This window comes from Antennarius striatus, chromosome 7, assembly GCF_040054535.1.
Source record: "Antennarius striatus isolate MH-2024 chromosome 7, ASM4005453v1, whole genome shotgun sequence".
Lineage (NCBI taxonomy): Eukaryota > Metazoa > Chordata > Actinopteri > Lophiiformes > Antennariidae > Antennarius > Antennarius striatus.
The window spans coordinates 10,334,056-10,354,653 of NC_090782.1; the positions used below are offsets into that span (position 1 = coordinate 10,334,056).

Here is a 20,598-nt window from a genome sequence, read left to right on the forward strand (position 1 = left end):
CACGCACACGCACAAACATACTTCAGGCACACTGCTCTGTAGTATGCGTAGATGCACAAAAATGTAGTAGACTTAATCCACAAACATACACACAGGAATGTACACAATCATAGCAGACAAGGGTGGGGGAAGCCGCACTAAAACACACACACACACACACACACACACACACACACACACACACACACACACACACAAACACACACAAACACACGAAAATGGGAAAGAGTTTGCAAAGCCAAGGGAAATGGGCACTTTGTCAAGAGTGGGGAAAGTGGTGAGGCAGACAGGGCTGTGGGTTTGGAGACCATGGTTGAGATTAAAGCCAGGCTTGCAGAACGGGGGCTTTAAGATTACACCCAGAACGGTTGTACAGATGATTGATGCCTGCTTGTAAAAACCAAGGTTATTAGGTACAACTGGCAGCAAAAGAGGGAAGACAGGCAGGGTAGAGAAAGGAGGATTGGTTCACAACAAATACATGGACAATGAAAGCTGAAAGACGGTGTGGCTGACGCCAGGGAACTTTTATTTCATCGTCTCAAGTGAAGACCTGACACTTAATTCAGACATGTGCTAAAAAGCTTTAAAATGTAGAGCTGCGCTTTTCTACCAACACTAATCAATGTCTTTTTTTTTGAGTATTTGATCAAGAGTCCCAAAATAACTGTATAGTGCAACATTATTATTCTATTTTAGGTCATCTTAAGTAGCAATGGGCATTGATTTTTGGATTGTCATGAATAAAATCGATGAGTATACAGTTATCATTTTAGCATGAAAAATGTTTCTCCTTGTTTTTACCTGTGTCTGGTGTTAATGGAGTCCTTCTGTTTCAGGTTGGTGGTAATAAACCTGCAGGCTGTTTGCAAACACTATTAACAAAAGACGAAGAAAGCACTAAAACCAGGAAGTAGGGTCATACGTTTGCCATCACAAAGTCTGGTATGGAAAAAGAACATGATTTACAGTATCAACACGCTACGTAGAGTTACTATTAACACTATAACCGTCAATTAGTTCAGTGATTTCATCCTCTACAAACAAGCATTGCAACTAGCAATTATTTATTGATGATGTCCAGTCCTTGGCTTAATCCTAAATTGTTTTAGTAACCTGGGACACTGAGAGCGGGTTTGGCACGTTAAAGAATTATTAGTATGCTTCTCCTTTACCAGTAAGATGGTCAGAAACCATCTAAAGTTTCCAACACTTTTTCTATACTTGAACAGGGAAATCGATTTCAGTGCTTCTTGTAACTTTTCAAAATCCAAAGAGGTCGACTTCAGGGAGAAACAACCTGCAGATAATGTTGGCTCAATCCGTACCTGACATTGTACAGTTGACCTTTCACAGAATAAACAAAAAAATAGAATGCCTATGTGAGACTGGACAGCAAACTACAGAATAAAAACTACAGCCATCATATAGAGGATGCTCACTAAAGCTTGCTTCCCTTCAGCTTTGACGAAGGCAGCGGTTTTCTGACTTTGAGCTTGTTGACAGAAATATCTGTTAAAAAAACTGCTACCGCACAGCTAGAGAAAGTAAATGATGATAATGCATGTAAACTGCAAACTCATTTGTCCTTGTGGGTGGCGAGCATTAATACTCAAATCATTTGTAGCTATTATTGATGACCATTTTTAACATTTGCCTATTAAAATAAACAGGCCTGGGCAGTACATGTGAATGGAATTTGTCCTTTAATATTTGTTCTGTTTTTCACAGTGCAACTTTTTTTTATTAAAGAGAATGCAGCATGTAGTCCAGCAATGACTGCAATAAACCACCAAATAAGATGTCTTCTATTCACTCAGCTTTGACTGTGCTGCTGCTTTAGTGATTCCTATAGATTGTCCTCCAGTTATTTCCGTCCACACAGTGAAAATGCTTTAACTGATTGGGGCAGCGGGCGGCACGGTGGCGCAGTGGTTAGCGCTGTCACCTCACAACACGGCGGGTCTGGGTTCTAGTCCCGCTCTGTGTGGAGTTCGCAAGCTCTCCCCGGGTCCGCGTGGGAGAGCTTGCATGTGCTTCAGGTTGACTGGCCGGTCCCAAATTGCCCGTAGGAGTGAGTGTGTGTGTGTTTGTATGTCTTTGTATGTGGCTCCGCAGTGCAATGGCACTGCGGAGTGTCCCCAGCCTCACGCCCTATGTCAGCTGGGATAGGCTCCAGCTCCCCGTGACCCGCTATGGCAGATACAGCTGCGGTACATGAAGATAGATGAATGAATGAATGAATGATTGGGGCAGCTGGGGGCTGCTCATCCATTTAAGTGATAACCCGTCTTTGGCTGTTTTGATACAGTATTTCCATCAAACCACTGACTCCACTGGTGTCCTCTGTTAAGGCCAAAGTGTCTATAAGTGCTTGTGTTCCGAATTGTCTCTGAAATTAAACACATAAGGGAGCCTTTTCAAAAATCTGATTACTGGACATTTTAACATGTTGATGTAAAACTTACAAAACATGGTGTAACAGTCATCTTGATGTTAATAAGACAATAGTCATGCTGATCCACTCATCATCTTTAAAGAATGAGACACATGATTTAAATTAAGGGCCTGTTTACGTGACAATGTTTTTGCTGAGAATGGAGTCTTCAAAACATTCTGCATTTACATGGCAACCATTTCTAAAAACCTCCTCACACAAACCTATGGGGAAAAGTTGGGGGAAAAAGGTTTCCATTTTTTGTGCAAGATGATTGTCAAGTAAACAGCTCCTAAGAAGTGATGATATTTGGGGATGACACCTGCCAATAGCACCTTTAAACTCTTCAACCCAATAAAGCCAAGGAAGAAAAGAGATGCTGAATGGGAGGCAAGGTAGCTCTGTTTTGATAAAAGGTAGCCCCTGTCCAATGTCCATTCACAGGAAAATGAAATGGACCAACTGGGAGCCAAGTGACAGACTGGTATGCTTCCATTGATTACAGTGACTATTCTCACAAATCTCTTGTCTGATCAGTCACAAGGCGAAAAATACTGAGAGAGACCAAAACATCACATTAGCATAGAACAATAACCAGACTCAGCAAGTTTAAAAGTACTACAGATTTGCATGTTTTATTCCCTTTTAATAAACCATTTATATTTGATTGAAGCTTGACATGTGCTCTCTTTTATTCACCTTTTTGCCTCTTCCTTTGGAATGGCGTGATTGTAGGGTACTAACCCCAACCTTGGATGACCCTGATTTGCTCCTAATAGCCTACTGGTAGTGGATGGAAACATCTCTGCATGAACGGGCTATAAGTCAGAGTGTCTGAATGTGGGGCCACATCAACTGCATCTCTGACGGCTTGAGTCCAACAAGTCAGTGTGTTCCAAATGAGCTTCACCAGTCAACATCCCTCCCTTTCAGCAAACTCCAAAGCATTCTGACAATCGTCCACTGTGGCCCTTCACAAAAATCAACATCACCTGTGACCCATAGCCTCAAAAGCAGGGCCTCCTGTGCACTGGGGCCAGAGGGGGCTGGGGGCCTCTGTTTGTCATGCTAATCAGCTGGCCTAACCTTAATGACCCAGACATCTGCTGCGCTGTATGTGTCAATCCCCACATTCATTTTGTTCCCCTGGATACAAAAAGCAGGTAAGACCCTTAAGGCTGGTAAGAATGTCTTTGTGTGTCCTTGTTGTGCATGTCACATGGGCGAAACAGAAGAGTCCTTTTATTTCTCTATGTGCTAAAATGCATGTTTGCGTGTTCTCTGATGCATTCATGTGTTTTTCTTCATGCGTGCACACTTAAACACCCCCCCCCTCCAACAAACACACACACGCCAGTGTGTGTGTGCAGCAGAGGAACAAACCAAGGGTGGGGGGAGTTTGTTTAATGGGCGAGACAGGGGGACCAGGGGGATTAAGCTCCCCCCAGCTGGAGGCTTTAGAGGAAAGGCTGGAGGCTGTCCTGTTAATTCAAGTGGGCTTAATAATGCCTGTGCACCCTCTGCCCCTGACCCTCCCACCACTACATCAAATCTGGGAGGAAATTCATGATAAAGGGAGACAAGCGGGAGGAGGAGGAAGTGTGTCTGTGTGTGTGTATTTGTGTGTATACAACCTGTGGCCATCTCTGAAGTCAAGCATGGGCTCAGGGGACTTGAGAGATTCTGCCTTCATATTACTTGTGCTACTCTCAGGATTCGGCGCCAGTGTTTTCTGCTGCTCCACTTAAACACCACAGCCAGCTTTGTTGAAGCAGGATTGGGATTAATCAACAAGAGAACAATATGGCAAATGCTATCAACTGGGTCAGACACTGCACCACTTGTCCTTTTAAACACATGAGCTGTGCCCATAACCTGCTGCAGTGGATCAAAATATGCTTGATGACAACAAAAGAAATCTGAATTTCTGTCAAACACTGTTTTTTTAGAGGAAGAAAAGGCTGAAAATAAAGCTACTGATTTGATGATACGGTGTACTCTGATTCCATCCATTCCTCGAGCCCTCTAAGATTTAAACCTGAAATACTTTTACTGTATTTTAATACAACATGAGCACGCTTTCCCACCACTGCTAATATGGATTTCTCTGAAAATTCCCAGCTGCTTTAAACTTGACAAATTACACACGAGACAATACTTGGTTGTGAATATCCACAGTCAAAGTGAAGACGTTTGTTAACATCAAATGCCAGTTGGGAATCGTATACACTAATGTCACTAGAGGGTGAACAGACAAAAGCAGATTCATACTGAGTAAGTCAGTTTAAGAGATCACTCATCTGTCATGAGGAAGCAGTGCTTCTCATCCTCCAGCTTTTTATCTTAAACACTCATATATATATGGTTGCACATAGTCCACCCATCCCCAGGCCTCTGTGACAGCAGGGAGAGGCTTTGTATAGGGTGTGAGTGTGTGTGTGTGTGTGTGTGTGTGTGTGTGTGTGTGTGTGTGTGTGTGTGTGTGCGCGTGCATGTTTGTGGACTACATTTATGGTAAAAGTCATTACAGAGGATGGGGAGTAACTGTGTATTTGTAGGAAGCCTGATGTAGAATTGAGAAAGAAATGGCTGCAGGGCAGAAATACCCTAAACACCCAAACCCCACTTTAAAATGGTGCGTTCGGTTTTAATAGTCCAGTCAAGAAACACAAAGACACTCAATAGGTTTAAAAAATGACTCACAGGCAGGAGGAGTCAAATGTCCCAGCTGCACCTTCCAAAAGACGAACTCCCACCCAATCAGAAGGGGACTACTTCACAGAGCTCTACAGTGACTCCTTGTTTCTTTAAGTCACAGAAAACACTCAGTAAATAAAAAATTGGTATCTTTACTTTCAACTGCAAATTTATAACATTGTTATGATCTACTAGAAAAGCTCGAACAGCTTGATTTAACCTCTGTTCTAGCTCTATAATTCACACGGATGTCCAGTGCTGCAGAACAAGTAGCCTGCCTCCTAAAAAACATTCTATTCAACAAACAACAACCGATGACTTTTTCCAATAGTTAAAATAAGATCTCACAAAGTATTGTGTGATTTGCATGTGTCTGTAATCAAAAGATGGATATCAAAAACTTCAGTAATCCATTAACAGTCATTCAGGTTAAGCCTCCTTTTTCACCAGTTACCGTATTTTTCGCACTATAAGGCGCACCTAAAAGCCTAAAATTTTCTCATAAACCCGTAGTGCGCCTTATAATCCAGTGCGTCTTATATATGGATTAATTTTTATATTAATATTGGTTAAAACCATGATCGCTGAAAAAAAGACGGCAGTCTGGCCGCCAGTCATGCCGCACTCCGCCACCAGAGGAGCCCCCTCACAAGGCATTGGGGCCCACGCCCCCTAACAACGTTAGTCAAGGGGCGTCACCGAAGTCCCGGCTCTAAATGAGCTGCTCAGACGGTAGAACAGACTGTAGGAGTACCAGTGATTAGGTAGCAAAATATAAGGAACTTTCAACAATTCTATTAATAAAGTTTGACTGACTGACTGATCTCAGTATTTCCTAACTATTTGGCGTCGGAAATAACCCACTTTAAACTTAATTGGTCTTAAAAATGCCATTGTGCTGTCATCTGGAATCTAGTGACGGTCCATTCTATTTGTCTGTGGAAACACACGGAGAAACTGGCATAAAGGTGAATGAAAGACCCTGAAAGCTGAACTTCCAGCCTTTTCTGAAATTTCAAGAACAGTCACTGCTAGACAAAGGTGCCAACGGGTTTGCGGCAATTCATTTACAAATGTAGTTGATAGCTCTGGGCGGGCGGCGGAGGGGCTTATTCAGGCTTGGGTATTCTGTCTGCAGCGACGTGCTGTGAGATTCATGGCGGTGAGACACCGACGTTGAAGTCCGTTCTAGGAGTAAAACAGCGTCACATTTGCCCGTAAATTAGCAGCCTGACATTAAAAACTAGTTAAAAATTGTTTAGGACACACAGCAGCAAATAGCTGCACCTCACCTCCGACTGGACTACCAATCGATCGAAACAATATTTAATTAATAAACGAAGACGAACGTCGGAGCTTAAATATCTGCTTCGAACTTCAGATCAGGAAATAATCCGCTCTGTTCGCACTGACTGCACTCGTAATGAATTTAACCAGTTTTTAATGTCAGGTTTTTTAATATGCGTGTTGACTTCTTTCTAAGATGGCAAAGTGATCAAGTTTCCTTGATGAGGCTCAGAATGGCTTATTGAAATAACAATAGGGGCCATTTAAAGGTAGTCAGGAAGTCATGAATGCAATCATGACTGCCTGAGCAGCGCGGCTCTATCTAGTGGACGGATTGCGCAACTACAGCCGCTGCAGTTTATGAAATAAATTTTAGTTATTTTTTATTGTGTGCGTCTTATAATTCGGTGCGCCTTATATATGAAATAAATTATAAAAGAAACAAATTATTGAGGGTGAGCCTTATAGTCCAGTGCACCTTATAGTGTGGAAAATCTTCTTCTTTTCCTTTCGGCTTTTCCTTTCAGGGGTCGCCACAGCGAATCAATTTCCTCCATCTAGCCCTGTCCTTTGAATCCTCTTCACTCACACCAACTATCTTCATGTCTTCATGTCTTCCCTCATTACATCCATAAACCTCCTCTTTGGTCTTCCTCTAGGTCTCCTGCCGGCGGTTCAAAACTCAGCATCCTTCTACCAATATATTCACTATCTCAATACTGTAGTTCAATCCGAAAAGCAAATCTTCAGAGTGAATCTGTCTCAAATTTTTTACCTCCCACAATGATTTGCATTTAACGGAAATGAAGTGTTGTGACTGATTTTATTTAACACTGCATTCTGTGGGTAAATAATCAGATTTTAATGTTACAACATTGTGACATCTGTGGCACAGACAAAACATGTGGCTAAATTTGAAAAAAAAATCTACCCTCACTGATCGTTTTAGAACACTGAAGTTGGACTTGGTGGGCTGATAATAGATTTCACTCATCTGACATCAAGTCAAGCGATGAAGCACAAAACACCACATCAGCAGCACATTGGTAACAACACACTCAGTTTGCCAGACTGCCTGCCAAAGGGCAAATCATTCAAGTCACAGAAACATTCAGATTTCAGCTTCAGCAAAAGAAGGTTCTTGCCTTCAAGCAGCAAAAACACACTGTTGGCAACACGATATGGGTGCACAGCCACTGACAATAAAACAGTCGTCTTGTTAGTGTGTTTACCTGCCCCACACACACGTGCCTTTTCATTGCTTTTGCCCTTGGAAAAGGCAAGGTGAAATGGCAACTACAGCTAGAAGGTGAAAATACAGGAAGGCCACCAAATCTGGGCTTCAAGGAGATTAGCTATGGCACTGACAGACGCCGATGGAAACAGCTTTTATTTCTAATGAATGTGGGTCCCAGCAAGAAACACATTTGAGTCATCGGCTGAAAGAATCACTGCTACTAACCACTGTAGACAAAACTGAACACTTCTACAGTGACAAGTAACAATTCAGCCACAGCTTGACATACATGATTGACCAGTGGTCTGAGAGCCCTCAACACTGATGAATGCATGCCCCGGACTGAGTTTCTGTTACCATGGAAACTTGAGATTTGGGCGAACAGAAGAAATGCGTACCGTTTTAAGCCATAAGAACACCCACCTGCATATGGAAGTGTATGGTGAATTTTTGAAAGGCTACGGGGCTTTTTGAAGAGAGAAACAAGACCACATAAATTATCCACCATTATGAGAAAAAGGAACATAGATTTTACTTCTGGATTTGGCATTTCAGGAAAATGCAGCCGTCCTGAGGCTGGATTTCCAACCAGGATGTAATAAAAACAATATTCTGCAATATGACACTACTTGAACAATATGATGTTGACATCAGAGTTTAACAGTTTTAAGCCGAAAGGTGTTCTCTGTATACTCCCTGCGTATGTCGCCATGTTATAACCACAAAACGCACATTTACGGTACAACTAAACCGTGCAATTGAAAACCGACTGCTGTTGAACAATCTCCTGTCTATTTTACTTCTCTGTAAAAACATGTTAAAAACAAATACACAAGTGTGACTAATTCGTACATAAATCACAAGACTCACAAAAACCTGCACAAATGTGAAAATGTACTTACTGAGTGTCTTGATTGTGGAAACATCATGTCAGTTCCTTGGATGTTGCCGTCTTCCCCAAACACGACCAAACGGGTACCCTGGGTTTCTTTTTCTCCTTTCGTTGGTCCTTTGTCCAAAGCTAGCACAGCTTTAAACAGGAGCTGTCCAGCGTTAGCAGGATAACTAGCTAACGGCAGCTAGCGACCCCCCCCCCCTAAAAAAAAAATAACCAGAACGCACTTTTCGGCCGTGAACAGGCTGCAGCGGGCGGCGTCTCGTTCGGGGGAGGCGAGAGGATTCAACTGGACCCGGTCCGACGCCAAATGTTCCGTGTCTACGCACAGGAAACAACCATCAACGCCGGCTAAGCTAGCTGATTCTCCACAAGCTGTCAGTCAGAATGATCCATCGTTGTCGCGAGCTTTTCCGCCTTAACGCACGAGCGCGGCCGCTACAGCGTCGCGAGCTCGACCATGTAAATTAGTAACGTTCTGCACACCGAGGTGCTCGGGCGTGCGCCGGGAAGCGACTGACCGATGCGGTTCGTTCCTTCGGCTTGCGACGGCTCTCTCTCTCTCTCCAGCAACTGGGACGAAAACAAAATAAGAAGGGAAAACGGTGTAATTCTCAGAAATAACAAAATGTCTGCGGGTTCGTTTAAGTTGAATCCCGTTTCGTCCAACCTCTCCAAATAAGTCTCGCGAGTGGGGAAAGAAAAAACAGCCCGCGCTGCCGCTCCGATGGCAGATTGAGTTCACGTTAAAAATGAGCGCGTAGGTTAGTGTTAAATGACTGTTTATCCCTTAAACCGACGACTGACGGTGAAACGGTGGGTTTATCAGAAGTGGTCAGGCTGAAATGTCAGCCCGTTCTCTGAGCTACTGAGCTGTACGCCCCACATAGATCCACACCCCACAGACGAGCAACGGAGCCCCGCGGATCTACAGGACGCGGATCTAGTCCGTCCACCGGTTGATGGCTGAGCAGCGAGCGCCCCTTGTGGACGGGACCCCACACAGCAGGGTGAATACGACCCCACTCACATCTGTCCTCTCCCAGGACTCAAGTCAGGCTCCTAACCCTAACATTAACAAGTACACTAAGTATATTTAGTAATACACTAGTCATTTTTGGCCTAGATCATATGTAGGGGGAGGTTTTGTGATCATTCTCAACATAGAAGTATCTGTCAGGTGAGACCTTTAAAGTAATCTCAAGTCTGAAAATACGTTTAGTGGAATGTTTTGAATGTTTTGAAAAGACAACAATGGGAGACAATCTGATGACCCCCAACTTGAACCTGAACATGAACTGAGTCTTAAAACTTCAGTAAAAACTGCACTTGCCTTCAAACGACAAATGAGACAAAGCACAGAAAGTGATTTGTCTGAGACCAGGTTATTCCTTGTCTTTGTTTCAATTTCTAGTTACAATAGTAAATAAAGATGATCAAATAGATCATTTCCTGTAACTAAAGCTGATTAGTGTAAGGAGAAGCTACACCTCCTTCATGTAAATGCAGGAAGTTAACAGATGTCGATTATGGGGAACATCTGATGATCAACATGCAGGATTCTTTTTACAGAGTCCTACGGATGTTAGAAAGCATGTTAATGTAAAGGCCTTGATTCAAGTTGTTACGTCTGACATCATGAAAGGATCCTGTGGAGAAACACCATCGTCTCTCAGGCTGTTTCTCTGTAGTTTTGATTGTTAGAAAATAAACTGACCAATTTCTACAACTTTGTTCCGCTAGTCCTACAAATGTCAATAAGTTTCTTTGCTGAGGACTTAAACCATGAATGGGACACATGCTTTGATCTGACAGAGGGTTGATCCATTTTCTTCAGATCTGAATTACAGTACACATTCCACATGACTAGTTTAGATGAGCTAATGCAATGTCACATTTCCATCCAGCAGTGCATGAATTTTTCTCCAAGATCTTTTCAGTAGTCAGCCGTTTTGTTTATTTGGACACATGACGTTACAGCTGATAGATGGGTGCTTCACTTCATCCACGTCTTCCTACCCTGATGCACCATCACTCACACCACATGACCTTTTCTCATTGCTCCAGAGTCCTATCTTCATTACCCCCAGTAAAGTGAACCCTTTTCTAACAAGAGGTTTTCTAAAATGTTTTGTCTCTGGCTGCTGAGGTCTCTTTACATTGGGTGTAAAATGTTCTTTCACTATTAACTTTTTTTTTTTAAATATTTGATTCAAAACATTTGAAATTCAGCCAAAATACAAGACATTCCTTAAAAAAATGAAATATTCAGCCACCAATTATAGTCATAGAACTATTTTGTAGTGAATGAGTTTTAATCAGCCAGTATTCAAATAATGAGAAGTCCACATACCTAATAAGTTAAACTTAAAATCATATCTGACACATTCTTCAAATTCACATAACTCTTTATGGAAATATTTATAGGTCTTGACACACAAGTTAAGCTTGTTTTGTACACTGAACATTTGTGTGGCACATCTATTTGTGCACAAATTACACAATTGGACCCTTGTTAAAAAGTAGTTCATGCTAGTACCAATGTGTCAGTACATCAGTTTCAATCCAACTTGTACAAGTGGTGTGTTTTCCCCTGTCAAGCTTTCAAAGCATTATGCACTAATTTTAATCTAGTTTGCTTATCACAACTGTATAAAAATGTGTCTGGTATAATGTAGCTCAAATGGATGCTTAGAGTGTCTTTTTTGGAGGGGTCCTAGTAGTCTTTGGGTGATCTCTCAATTTTAACAGGCATAAAACAAGTCTATAAAATAGTCATTCCAAAATAATGTCCGTTATAGTCAGATATGAAAGTGGTGTGATTCTTTAAATTATGCCACGTGACAAGTTCCCACTCCTAAGTAAATGTACAAGGATGCAATAAGAGTGTATAGGTACATATTTTATTCCAATTTAAAACATTTAAAAGGAGAAGGCTATGAAAATTTTCATGTTTTGAATGAGGTTCAGGCAACAGTGGTTGAAACATACAAAATAGAATGACTAAAATACTGTAAATCAATAACCATTACCCTTTTCATGAGTGTTTCATCAATACAGCATCACCCACCCACTCCCTCCCCAGCCTGACACACATGCAATTAAATGACATTTATCTTAAAAACAGCAGTTCATTATGAATCTTAAATATAGAATAAAATTGTCCATTTTTAAGTTACTCACATACTAAATGTTTACATTTTAAAAACTGGAGCATGAAATACACAGGCCCCCTGATTTTTCACAACATTGGCACTTGTTAAGAATCTGGCTTTACAAAGGGGATTGGCACACATTGTACATAATTTACATTTGGTATACATAAGAAAAAAATACATTACTTTGTAATTTGTACATCACTACACGAAGTTTATTTTAACTCTTTAAAAAAATCATCTTCAGTGGTCCTAAATACACGTGTTGAGGTGTTAGCATTACAAAAGAAACCAAGATAGCCTTTGATACAACCGTATATCCATCCCTCTAATCAGAATGGATCTCAAGCAAACGCAATAGCAAACATAAGTGCGTACACACACACACCTCTCCACCCAGTACCAACGAGCATGCTTAAAATCATTTGTATGAATGCAGGCCAGTTGCAGTGCCTTTGACCCAGGGAAAGAATGAAGCCAATCAAGGGAAAGAGCAGAGAATGGCCGACCTTTGAACCCAATACGTTAATTTGCTCCTTCGCTATTGTAACCATCCAATTACAATGACCATTTCAGTACCTTCAATTAGTAAATCTTTCAATAAATAAGTTGACATCGCGGTTTAACCCACAAGCCTCATTTGGCAAAAAAAGACCATCTAAAAGTGGATTGGGTCAGGCTAGCAGAAAGGACTTTTGATTCCTTTGCTGTGCCTGACTTTGTTTGGCAGTGTTTTCACTGGATTGTCGTACAAACTATTTTATATGCAAGATAAAGCAAGCAAAAATCAATGCAAGCGACTGCTACAGTCTCTGGCAGTGGTGCCGTGCCACACTTTAGTTAGCTTTGAGGTTCTAAACAGATACTATACATATTGTCATGAAAAAAGTTACTGTACAGTACGCCATTAAACCAACACTGGTCTTTAGAGTGACAACTTTCACTTATCTTCATAGCAGCCTATTGAACTCCAGAGACCAGAACCCTGCCCTTAAGGTGGAAAGACTTCAGGGAGTTTCTGAAAATTAAACGAACACCTTTAAAGGAAAAAAAACCCCACACCCATTATATCCCATAGTGAAGTAATACAATATTCCTCTCAAAGCTCAGTTGAATTTGTACTTTATTCATCCACATATGAAAATACATAAGATCTTAATTTAAGAATGAAAAGCTTACTGATTAACATCTTAGTGAAAAGCATCGACCTATACATGAGACAAAGTGGTCAAGAAAAGGCCTTTAACTGTTGACTGAAGCACCAGAGTAACCCACTACCAATACATTCTGGAAAAATAAGATACAACAAAAGGAACTTGACTCAGATTCATGAACATTGCATCATCTCCAATAATGTTGAAACTCAAATCGTGGCACTTAGCATAAATATATATCCCTTCTTCATTTAGTGTCTAAACATACAAGATGGCTTCATCAACACAAGTATTTGCAACAGATGTGAAAATTTCTTGGCGCACATGTCAAAAAAATAGAAGGTAAAGTGATTGACAGTGAATAAACAAAAAAAACCTATTGGCAAACAAATGAATTCTAAAAAGGGAGTACCACAAGGTCAGGTATGTTTTCACTGATGTTGAACCTGACCCTTCCAGCTCTTCTAGGTGCACTAAAGTGAAACACTACCCTCGAGATGAGAAATGTGCATAACCTCAAAACTCGCATAAAGTGTCAAGCAAATAGGATCCACGCATTATTCTTAACTTGTTAAGAACAACAAGTTGGTTTGGTGCGATAGACAAGATACTGAAAATGTGCTATTGCTCCAGGGGAAACCCCAATTCTGTAATGGTAGCCACTCATCTACACAAAAGGCCGGTCAAATACTTTAGGGAATGTCATGTAGGGATCAGCTATCACCCTCAAGACCAAGTTAGCGCACTTAAGTTTCAGCTGATTATTTGCACCTTTTCAATCATCCTCTCATTTCCATCAATGCTGCTAGTAGTAGCCCTTGTAATGAAAGTTATGAAAACATACCTGAATTACATCAAGATAAAATAGCCTATCAACTTTCAGCTTAACTGAGTATTAAACAACTATCAGGCAAGAGACAAATATGGGATTGGTACAAATAGCCAACATATCAAAAATTTTAAAAAAAAATGCAAGCATCCTCGAACAGTAAATACTCAACCACAAAATTTGTTTGATTTTGCAGTTTGCATAAAGCACAAATCTGACATGAAAAAAAATGTTTTCCATGGTCAAGCATTTCAAAACAGAACTGCAACGACTAAGTATACGAAGTATCGATAGAAAGTTAGAACACTTGTCCATAAAATTGTTTTGAAATTTTACAGCAGTATAAAATCTGTCTAAGATGGAAAAATGTTTGAATTGAAACTAGAGGAAGTCTCATTTACTGTATACTGTAACAATGTAGATCTAGTTGATAAATTTAAAATGTGAAAAATTAGACATACAAAAAATACAATTTGCTCTCTTGCTATCCATTACAGTTCATCAAATGTTGGCCAAAATATGGCAAATTTCTATAGTGAAGCCATTAGGATGATCAAGACCAACTTGCGACTTGAGCTAACTGACAGCAAAAAAAGCTTAATTTCTTCTGTAATTAACTATTGCACTATACTAATCTGGTATCATCTGCACATTGTGCACTGGAAGATTATTCAAGACTGTAGGAAAAAAAAAAATCACAGTAGTACAGGGGTGATTCAGACCATAGATGGCATGAAAATACCACACAACCATGCCATCTAAAATCGGATTGATCCACCAGAAGATGAAAAAGAATTTTGGCAGTACCAGTTTCTGAATGTTATTAGAAACACTGAATACAATACTGGCAAAATAATTGTAGACAGAAGTACATGAATTACAATTTGGCAATGGATAGAAATGACAGTGCAATTGATGTATGGTGTGCAAGTACCAATAGTGTTATTTTGTATGATCTGACACTTTTAAATAGGGGACAGACTGATTCGTTCAAGAGTATTCAATTCATTTGATTAATTGCCTTCAGTTAGAAAATATAGAAATTTAAACATAGCTGAAAATCTTTGAAGCGGACAGAACATGTAGTGATCACTGTCCAGCCCTCATCCTGGGTGAGCAGCATGAGAACTTTACATTCAACAGAGCCCCTGAGCTCTGATTTGGGGCAAGGAAACAAAAACGTCAGGAAGCAAGTACCTCACTGCACCCAACTGCTGCCTGATAACATTACACAGTCATCACAATTAGTTACCCTTCTCAGATGAGTGTGGGCTCTGTAGCGTCGCCACGTGCCCTCATGCTGTAGTGTATAGCATGGTATAAAAGCTAATACATGGCCCTCTTCCAACCTCAAACTTAGTGTCTAGAAAAAAAAAAGTGAGCCTTGACCCAAGTCCACAAGGTCTTACGAGGCCCCAGCAGAATAAACCAGTAACCATGGTGATATATTTAAGAGAGGTTCAAGAGGAACAATGTCAGAACAATAAAAACAACAAAAGGGCTAAGTGGGGACATAACATGATAGTGTTGGTCTGGTTAAGAATGAGACAATGCTAGACTGAGCAGCGGTATGTTTTCATGCAGGTGTGTGTTTCAAGAAGTGGGCTTTGCATTTTGTATGCACGTGTGTAGGTGTGTGTTAGCTGCAGGCCTTTCTCCTTCGCTTTGTTTCGCTCTTCACACCAGATTGTATTCTTTGAGGTTGAGCTGTAGGATGGTGTCTTTGACGGCCGCAAAGACGAAGCGGATGTTCTCAGTGTCGGTGGCACATGTGAAATGGGAGTAGATAATCTTGTCACTGTCTGGGTTCAAGTCCACAAACATCTTCAAGATGAACTCCCGACCTGCTTGGGGATCCCGCTGGGGACCTTAGAGAAGAACACATCATGATTAGCATTTATCAAAATATTTTATTTTTCAGCTTTTAATGATATATTGTACGTTTACCATTTTTGGGATTACCGTGATGACAGTTTAACAGGAGGGGGTGCATACTGCTTCTCAAATGATTACCTGCCGATGTTGCTTGGTGCTCAATGTTTGCACTATATTCAGCATTGTTTATAATAATAATAATAAATACTTTAATTATCCCTCGTGGGGAAATTCTTTTTCACATTCTTTTTTCACATATGTCCCAGTCATCATTTGTAGTCACTTGTATTTGTCCCAAATGCAACAACCAACCTTGGGATCTCTTGTTAACATGTAGACCATCTAGTAATGTGCAACTTCCCTTTAACAGAAGCAATGAGATTCTTGCCAGATCTTCCAGAATAGTTCGGTACTTTGCTCTCCTTTCCATTAATAAGAGCAGAGTAACAATGGGGAGTAAATGACAGTATGGGACCATACTGCTGACCAAGCAGTTTTCAATGAAGTGAGAGGTATACAGTGTATGCACAAGGGAATTGCCACTACTTCACAACTACAACGCTGACTGCAGTTCTGTCTATGCAGACAAACTACCATGGTTCACATTTAAGAGCCACAGAACCAGAAGCCCCTTCAAGTTCCTGCTCTTAATTCAGCTTTGAAAGACATGTTAGACAGACTTATTACAATAATTGTTGCAGATCATTTACATTGACATGCATGCATAAAACCCCTGCCAAAGCCCTGATCGGTAGAGTACCTGTTTGTATTGTAGTACAGCAACATACCACAGGGTGTCCCCATACAGTCACTAAGTAACTTAACATTTTTTGAACCACAATGGGATGATTTGTAATTTTACATACTGTACAATCAACTCAAATGAAAACAATATTCTATCCTTACCCTCAACCTAATTTCTGTAAATTCTAACGTTTTCTGTAACTTGAGGGATGGGTTGCCAACATCTGGGAAATTTGAGGAAAACAAAAAATCTGAACCATTCCATACTTAACTGATGTAACTGGTTACAGCTGATCGTATCATGATTCAATAAAATGGGCATCCTCAAAAGGCTGACAGGAATAGTTTCAACACTTTGTGGAGGATCTCTAAACACTTAGTTTACAACTCATGATTAAAAAGGTATATAAATCTTTGAACAAAGTGCAAAGGGCTCTACTGGCAGTATAGGCCAATGCTACACAAGACAGGCAGACATCAAATCCATTTTCTGGTTATGCCGTCTAAAGAATTTGAAAGGAAAAAAAAAAAATCACCGTCAAACTCTGGGAAGTAATCCACCAGGTGAGAATACATGATCTTCTCCTCCAGCAGATCCTTCTTGTTGAGGAAAAGAATGACTGAGGAGTTCTGGAACCAGGGATATGTGATGATGGTCCTGAAAAGAGCTTTACTCTCCTCCATACGATTCTGAACAGAAAGGTAGGCAAGCATGAGAAAAGAACAAACAAGACCTACTGAACATCTCAAATGATTCACTCTTCACTCTTTTCTGTGCCTGAATACTGTAGTGCTACTCGATGACTGCCACTTGTATTTTTGGTGAGTCTTCATATGTGAACTATACTCATTTTATCCATTTAGCTTTGAAGAGTACATTTTTTAAAACACATCTACATAGAAAAAAAAACTTTCGATTATTTATTGGCAAGACTATCACAACAGTGATTTCCATGGCCGTTGACCATGGACTATATTGTCTTTTTGGGCAAAAAAACCAAGAGGTCTCTGGACAGGAACTATAAAAAGTAACTGAAAGTTAAACACATTCCATATAAAGAAAAAATTTATAAAATGAAGCTGTATCTTTCAGTATCAAATCTGACATTTCAAAGTGAGCAACTCAAAAGCAAATACCTTTACCTCTAGACGTTTAACTGTTATGTCAAAATGCTGTAAATGCAAAGTAGAAACATCATGCCTCATCTGTATCGGCCATGCATCCATTTTAGTTTTAGCATTGTTCATTTTCTGTGTAGGACACATTTCAGCCCATCAAGTTGAATGGTTAGTAGGCTTGTCATCCCAAAGGGAATAACTGCAAGGCATAAAATTGCAGCATCATTTCCATCTTTCCGCTTTGCTCAATCGTGGATCTAGGGTGTGATTTGTCAAAAAAACAGAAGTGATGAAAAAAAAATTTATATTGTGAAAAAATCAGCAACAGGCCTAATTCTTTTAGGTTAATGATTAACCCTGGGTGCCTGGAGGCCAAGTCTGGGTGTCTGCAGGCTGACGCCAAGTCCCTGGCTGCTTAGCCTGGGTCCCTACAGGCTGAGGCAGAGTGCCTGGAGGCTAAGCCTGGGTCCCTGCAGGCTGAGGCCGGGTGCCTGGAGGCTAAGCCCGGGTCCCTGCAGGCTGAGGCCGGGTGCCTGGAGGCTAAGCCCGGGTCCCTGCAGGCTGAGGCTGGGTGCCTGGAGGCTAAGCCCGGGTCCCTGCAGGCTGAGGCCAAGTCCCTGCCTGCCCAGCCTGGGTCCCTGCAGGCTGAGGCCAAGTCCCTGGCTGCCCAGCCTGGGTCCCTGCAGGCTGAGGCCAAGTCCCTGGCTGCCCAGCCTGGGTCCCTGCAGGCTGAGGCCAAGTCCCTGGCTGCCCAGCCTGGGTCCCTGCAGGCTGAGGCCAAGTCCCTGGCTGCCCAGCCTGGGTCCCTGCAGGCTGAGGCCAAGTCCCTGGCTGCCCAGCCTGGGTCCCTGCAGGCTGAGGCCAAGTCCCTGGCTGCCCAGCCTGGGTCCCTGCAGGCTGAGGCCAAGTCCCTGCCTGCCCAGCCTGGGTCCCTGCAGGCTGAGGCCAAGTCCCTGGCTGCCCAGCCTGGGTCCCTGCAGGCTGAGGCCAAGTCCCTGGCTGCCCAGCCTGGGTCCCTGCAGGCTGAGGCCAAGTCCCTGGCTGCCCAGCCTGGGTCCCTGCAGGCTGAGGCCAGGTCCCTGCAGAGTCTCTATGGTCTAACTTCCATACAGTTGAACATTTAATTTCAACACAAAACTAAATTTAAACAAACATGAAAAATTGAGTTTTCTGTGCTGGTCACGATGCGGAAGATTAGATTTCAGGAACATGGATAAGGGCCGATCACGACAAGATAGCAAGAGGATTTAGCCTAATGCCAACAGTCTATAAAACATGCGTTTGCCATGTATTATCCAACAACTTGTCATGTTCTTGTAGGGCTGTGTGGAGACGCAGGCATGATCGTCCTTAAAGAGTCAAACCACCTTGAAACGGTCAATATTTGTGTCTGATTTACTGACTTACTGTCTCCAACACTACTCTTTATTCACCATCTAGCTCAACCACTAAGACCTGCCAACCTGGGAAAAAAAAACAATAATGTACCAACGCCAAGGTCATACTTGCACAGCACCGCACTTCACAGTCATTCACTAACCAACCTCTATCCAGTTATTCAACGATGAAATACTCAAAACAATCCACCCTCCAGAGAAGAACCCTTGAAGACCAACATTTGGGAATAGCAGCTGCTTGCTCTGAGATATTTCATAAATTACAATGAGTGCACCTAGATGAAACTACATTAATTAAAACCCTGTGCTTACAAAGTGATCACAGCAACCTTCAGTCACCTTACTTTCCACAGACATGAGAGTTTGAGATTAAAAAATGCAAATACTAATTTGGATTATGTAAAGAATTTTTGTAAAATTTAAAGATATACCTTTCAAAGTCACCTGAAACAAGTTTCTAAAACAAAGCATAAAAAAATTACTGGCGTAAAAAGGCATATGTAATAAGGGAGCTGTGTGGTGGATAGTTTTCTAGACATGTCCTAATTTAACTCCAAGTTTCTATGGAAACAATATATAGATTAAAAATATCCAAAGGCACTACTTATGGTTAATACATGTGGAAGATGTTTGGTGAGTGGGTAATGCATACAGCTTGTATGATACTTTAAAGAAGATTCTGCACAGAATCAACCCAGTGACCAAACAACAGAGGGGGCAGTTAAGAATGTTGCTTGAAAGTACAAACGACCCCGGCTGAAGGGATATATGGCAGATAAATGAGTAAAGCTGGCAGCAGGGTCTGGTTTATGAAAGCAATTTGTCATATGATCAGTTCAGGGAAAGTTTGTTGTCAGTAAAGGAGCAGAGGGCGTGCAGTGGCTAATCACATTAGCTTTATTAGCTATAATTCTATCTGAACACAAGAGTAAGGGGACAAAGCCAATGACAGCCTCAGATATAGAAGACTTCTATCCAGCACCAGTAAAAAGTGAATGTTAAATATATTTACAGTACCGATAATTCTTAAAGATGCCAGAGGAAAACATTTTCAGCTGAAGATATATTGCCACACAACCTTTCAGACAAGGATCTTCAGAAATTTCAACACCCCAAATTGCACTCGCCTTCAAATATATGGAACAGACGAAAGCTCAGAAACAGATTTGTCTGAGACCAGATTATCATGCATGTATTCCTTATGGGATACATGCTTTGATCTGACGAGGGTTGATCCATTTCCTTCAGTATACGGTACACATTCCACATGGCTAGTTTAGATGAGTTAATGCAATTTCACATTTATGTCCATCCAGCAGTGCAAGACTTTTTCACCAAGATCTTTTCAGTAGTCATTTTTTTATTTGGACACATGACGTTATAGCCCAGGATCATATTACGGCTGATACATAATGGGTTCATCGCTTCATCCACCGCTTACCCTGATGCACCATCACTCTGAACTCAGACCACATGACCTTTTTTCCGTTGCTCCAGAATCCAATTTTTTTCCAAGAGGTTTTCTCAAGGCTAGAACGCTGTTTCGTCTCAGTCACAAGGTCTCTTCACATCACGTGTAGAAATGTTCTTAATTTGACTATTCAAGATGTGATAGCTGTGAGTTCTACTTTAAGATTTGATTTCAAAGGTTTGACATCTAATGAAGACTCTTCTCCATTTGCTTAGTTACAGCCAGGTTGTGCCTTTTTTCTGGAACTGGGTGTATTTACGAAGACTGACTGAAAAAGTTTAACTTTCAAGTCCCTCCTTTA

General features: G+C 41.3%; 2 protein-coding genes across 7 annotated transcripts in view; both read right to left on the reverse strand.

The window, feature by feature from the left end:
* The window catches only part of tle5 (TLE family member 5, transcriptional modulator), a 33,114-nt gene extending 23,663 nt beyond the window's left edge, over positions 1–9,451 (reverse strand). The window contains exon 1 of one of the 2 annotated variants that reach the window (XM_068319301.1): positions 8,561–9,451. In XM_068319301.1, coding sequence (XP_068175402.1) covers positions 8,561–8,587 — 27 coding nt within the window. In that variant the 5' untranslated portion in view covers positions 8,588–9,451. The remainder of the gene's footprint in view (positions 1–8,560) is intronic. The other variant, XM_068319300.1, reaches the window with a different exon arrangement.
* A 3,363-nt stretch (positions 9,452–12,814) lies between these two features.
* LOC137598462 (guanine nucleotide-binding protein subunit alpha-11-like) overlaps positions 12,815–20,598 on the reverse strand; it is a 30,780-nt gene continuing 22,996 nt past the window's right edge. For all 5 annotated transcript variants that reach the window (XM_068318629.1, XM_068318628.1, XM_068318632.1 and 2 more), the window contains 2 exons: positions 16,847–17,000; positions 12,815–15,559 (listed from right to left, as the gene is read on the reverse strand). In XM_068318629.1, coding sequence (XP_068174730.1) covers positions 15,369–15,559; positions 16,847–17,000 — 345 coding nt within the window. In that variant the 3' untranslated portion in view covers positions 12,815–15,368. The remainder of the gene's footprint in view (positions 15,560–16,846; positions 17,001–20,598) is intronic.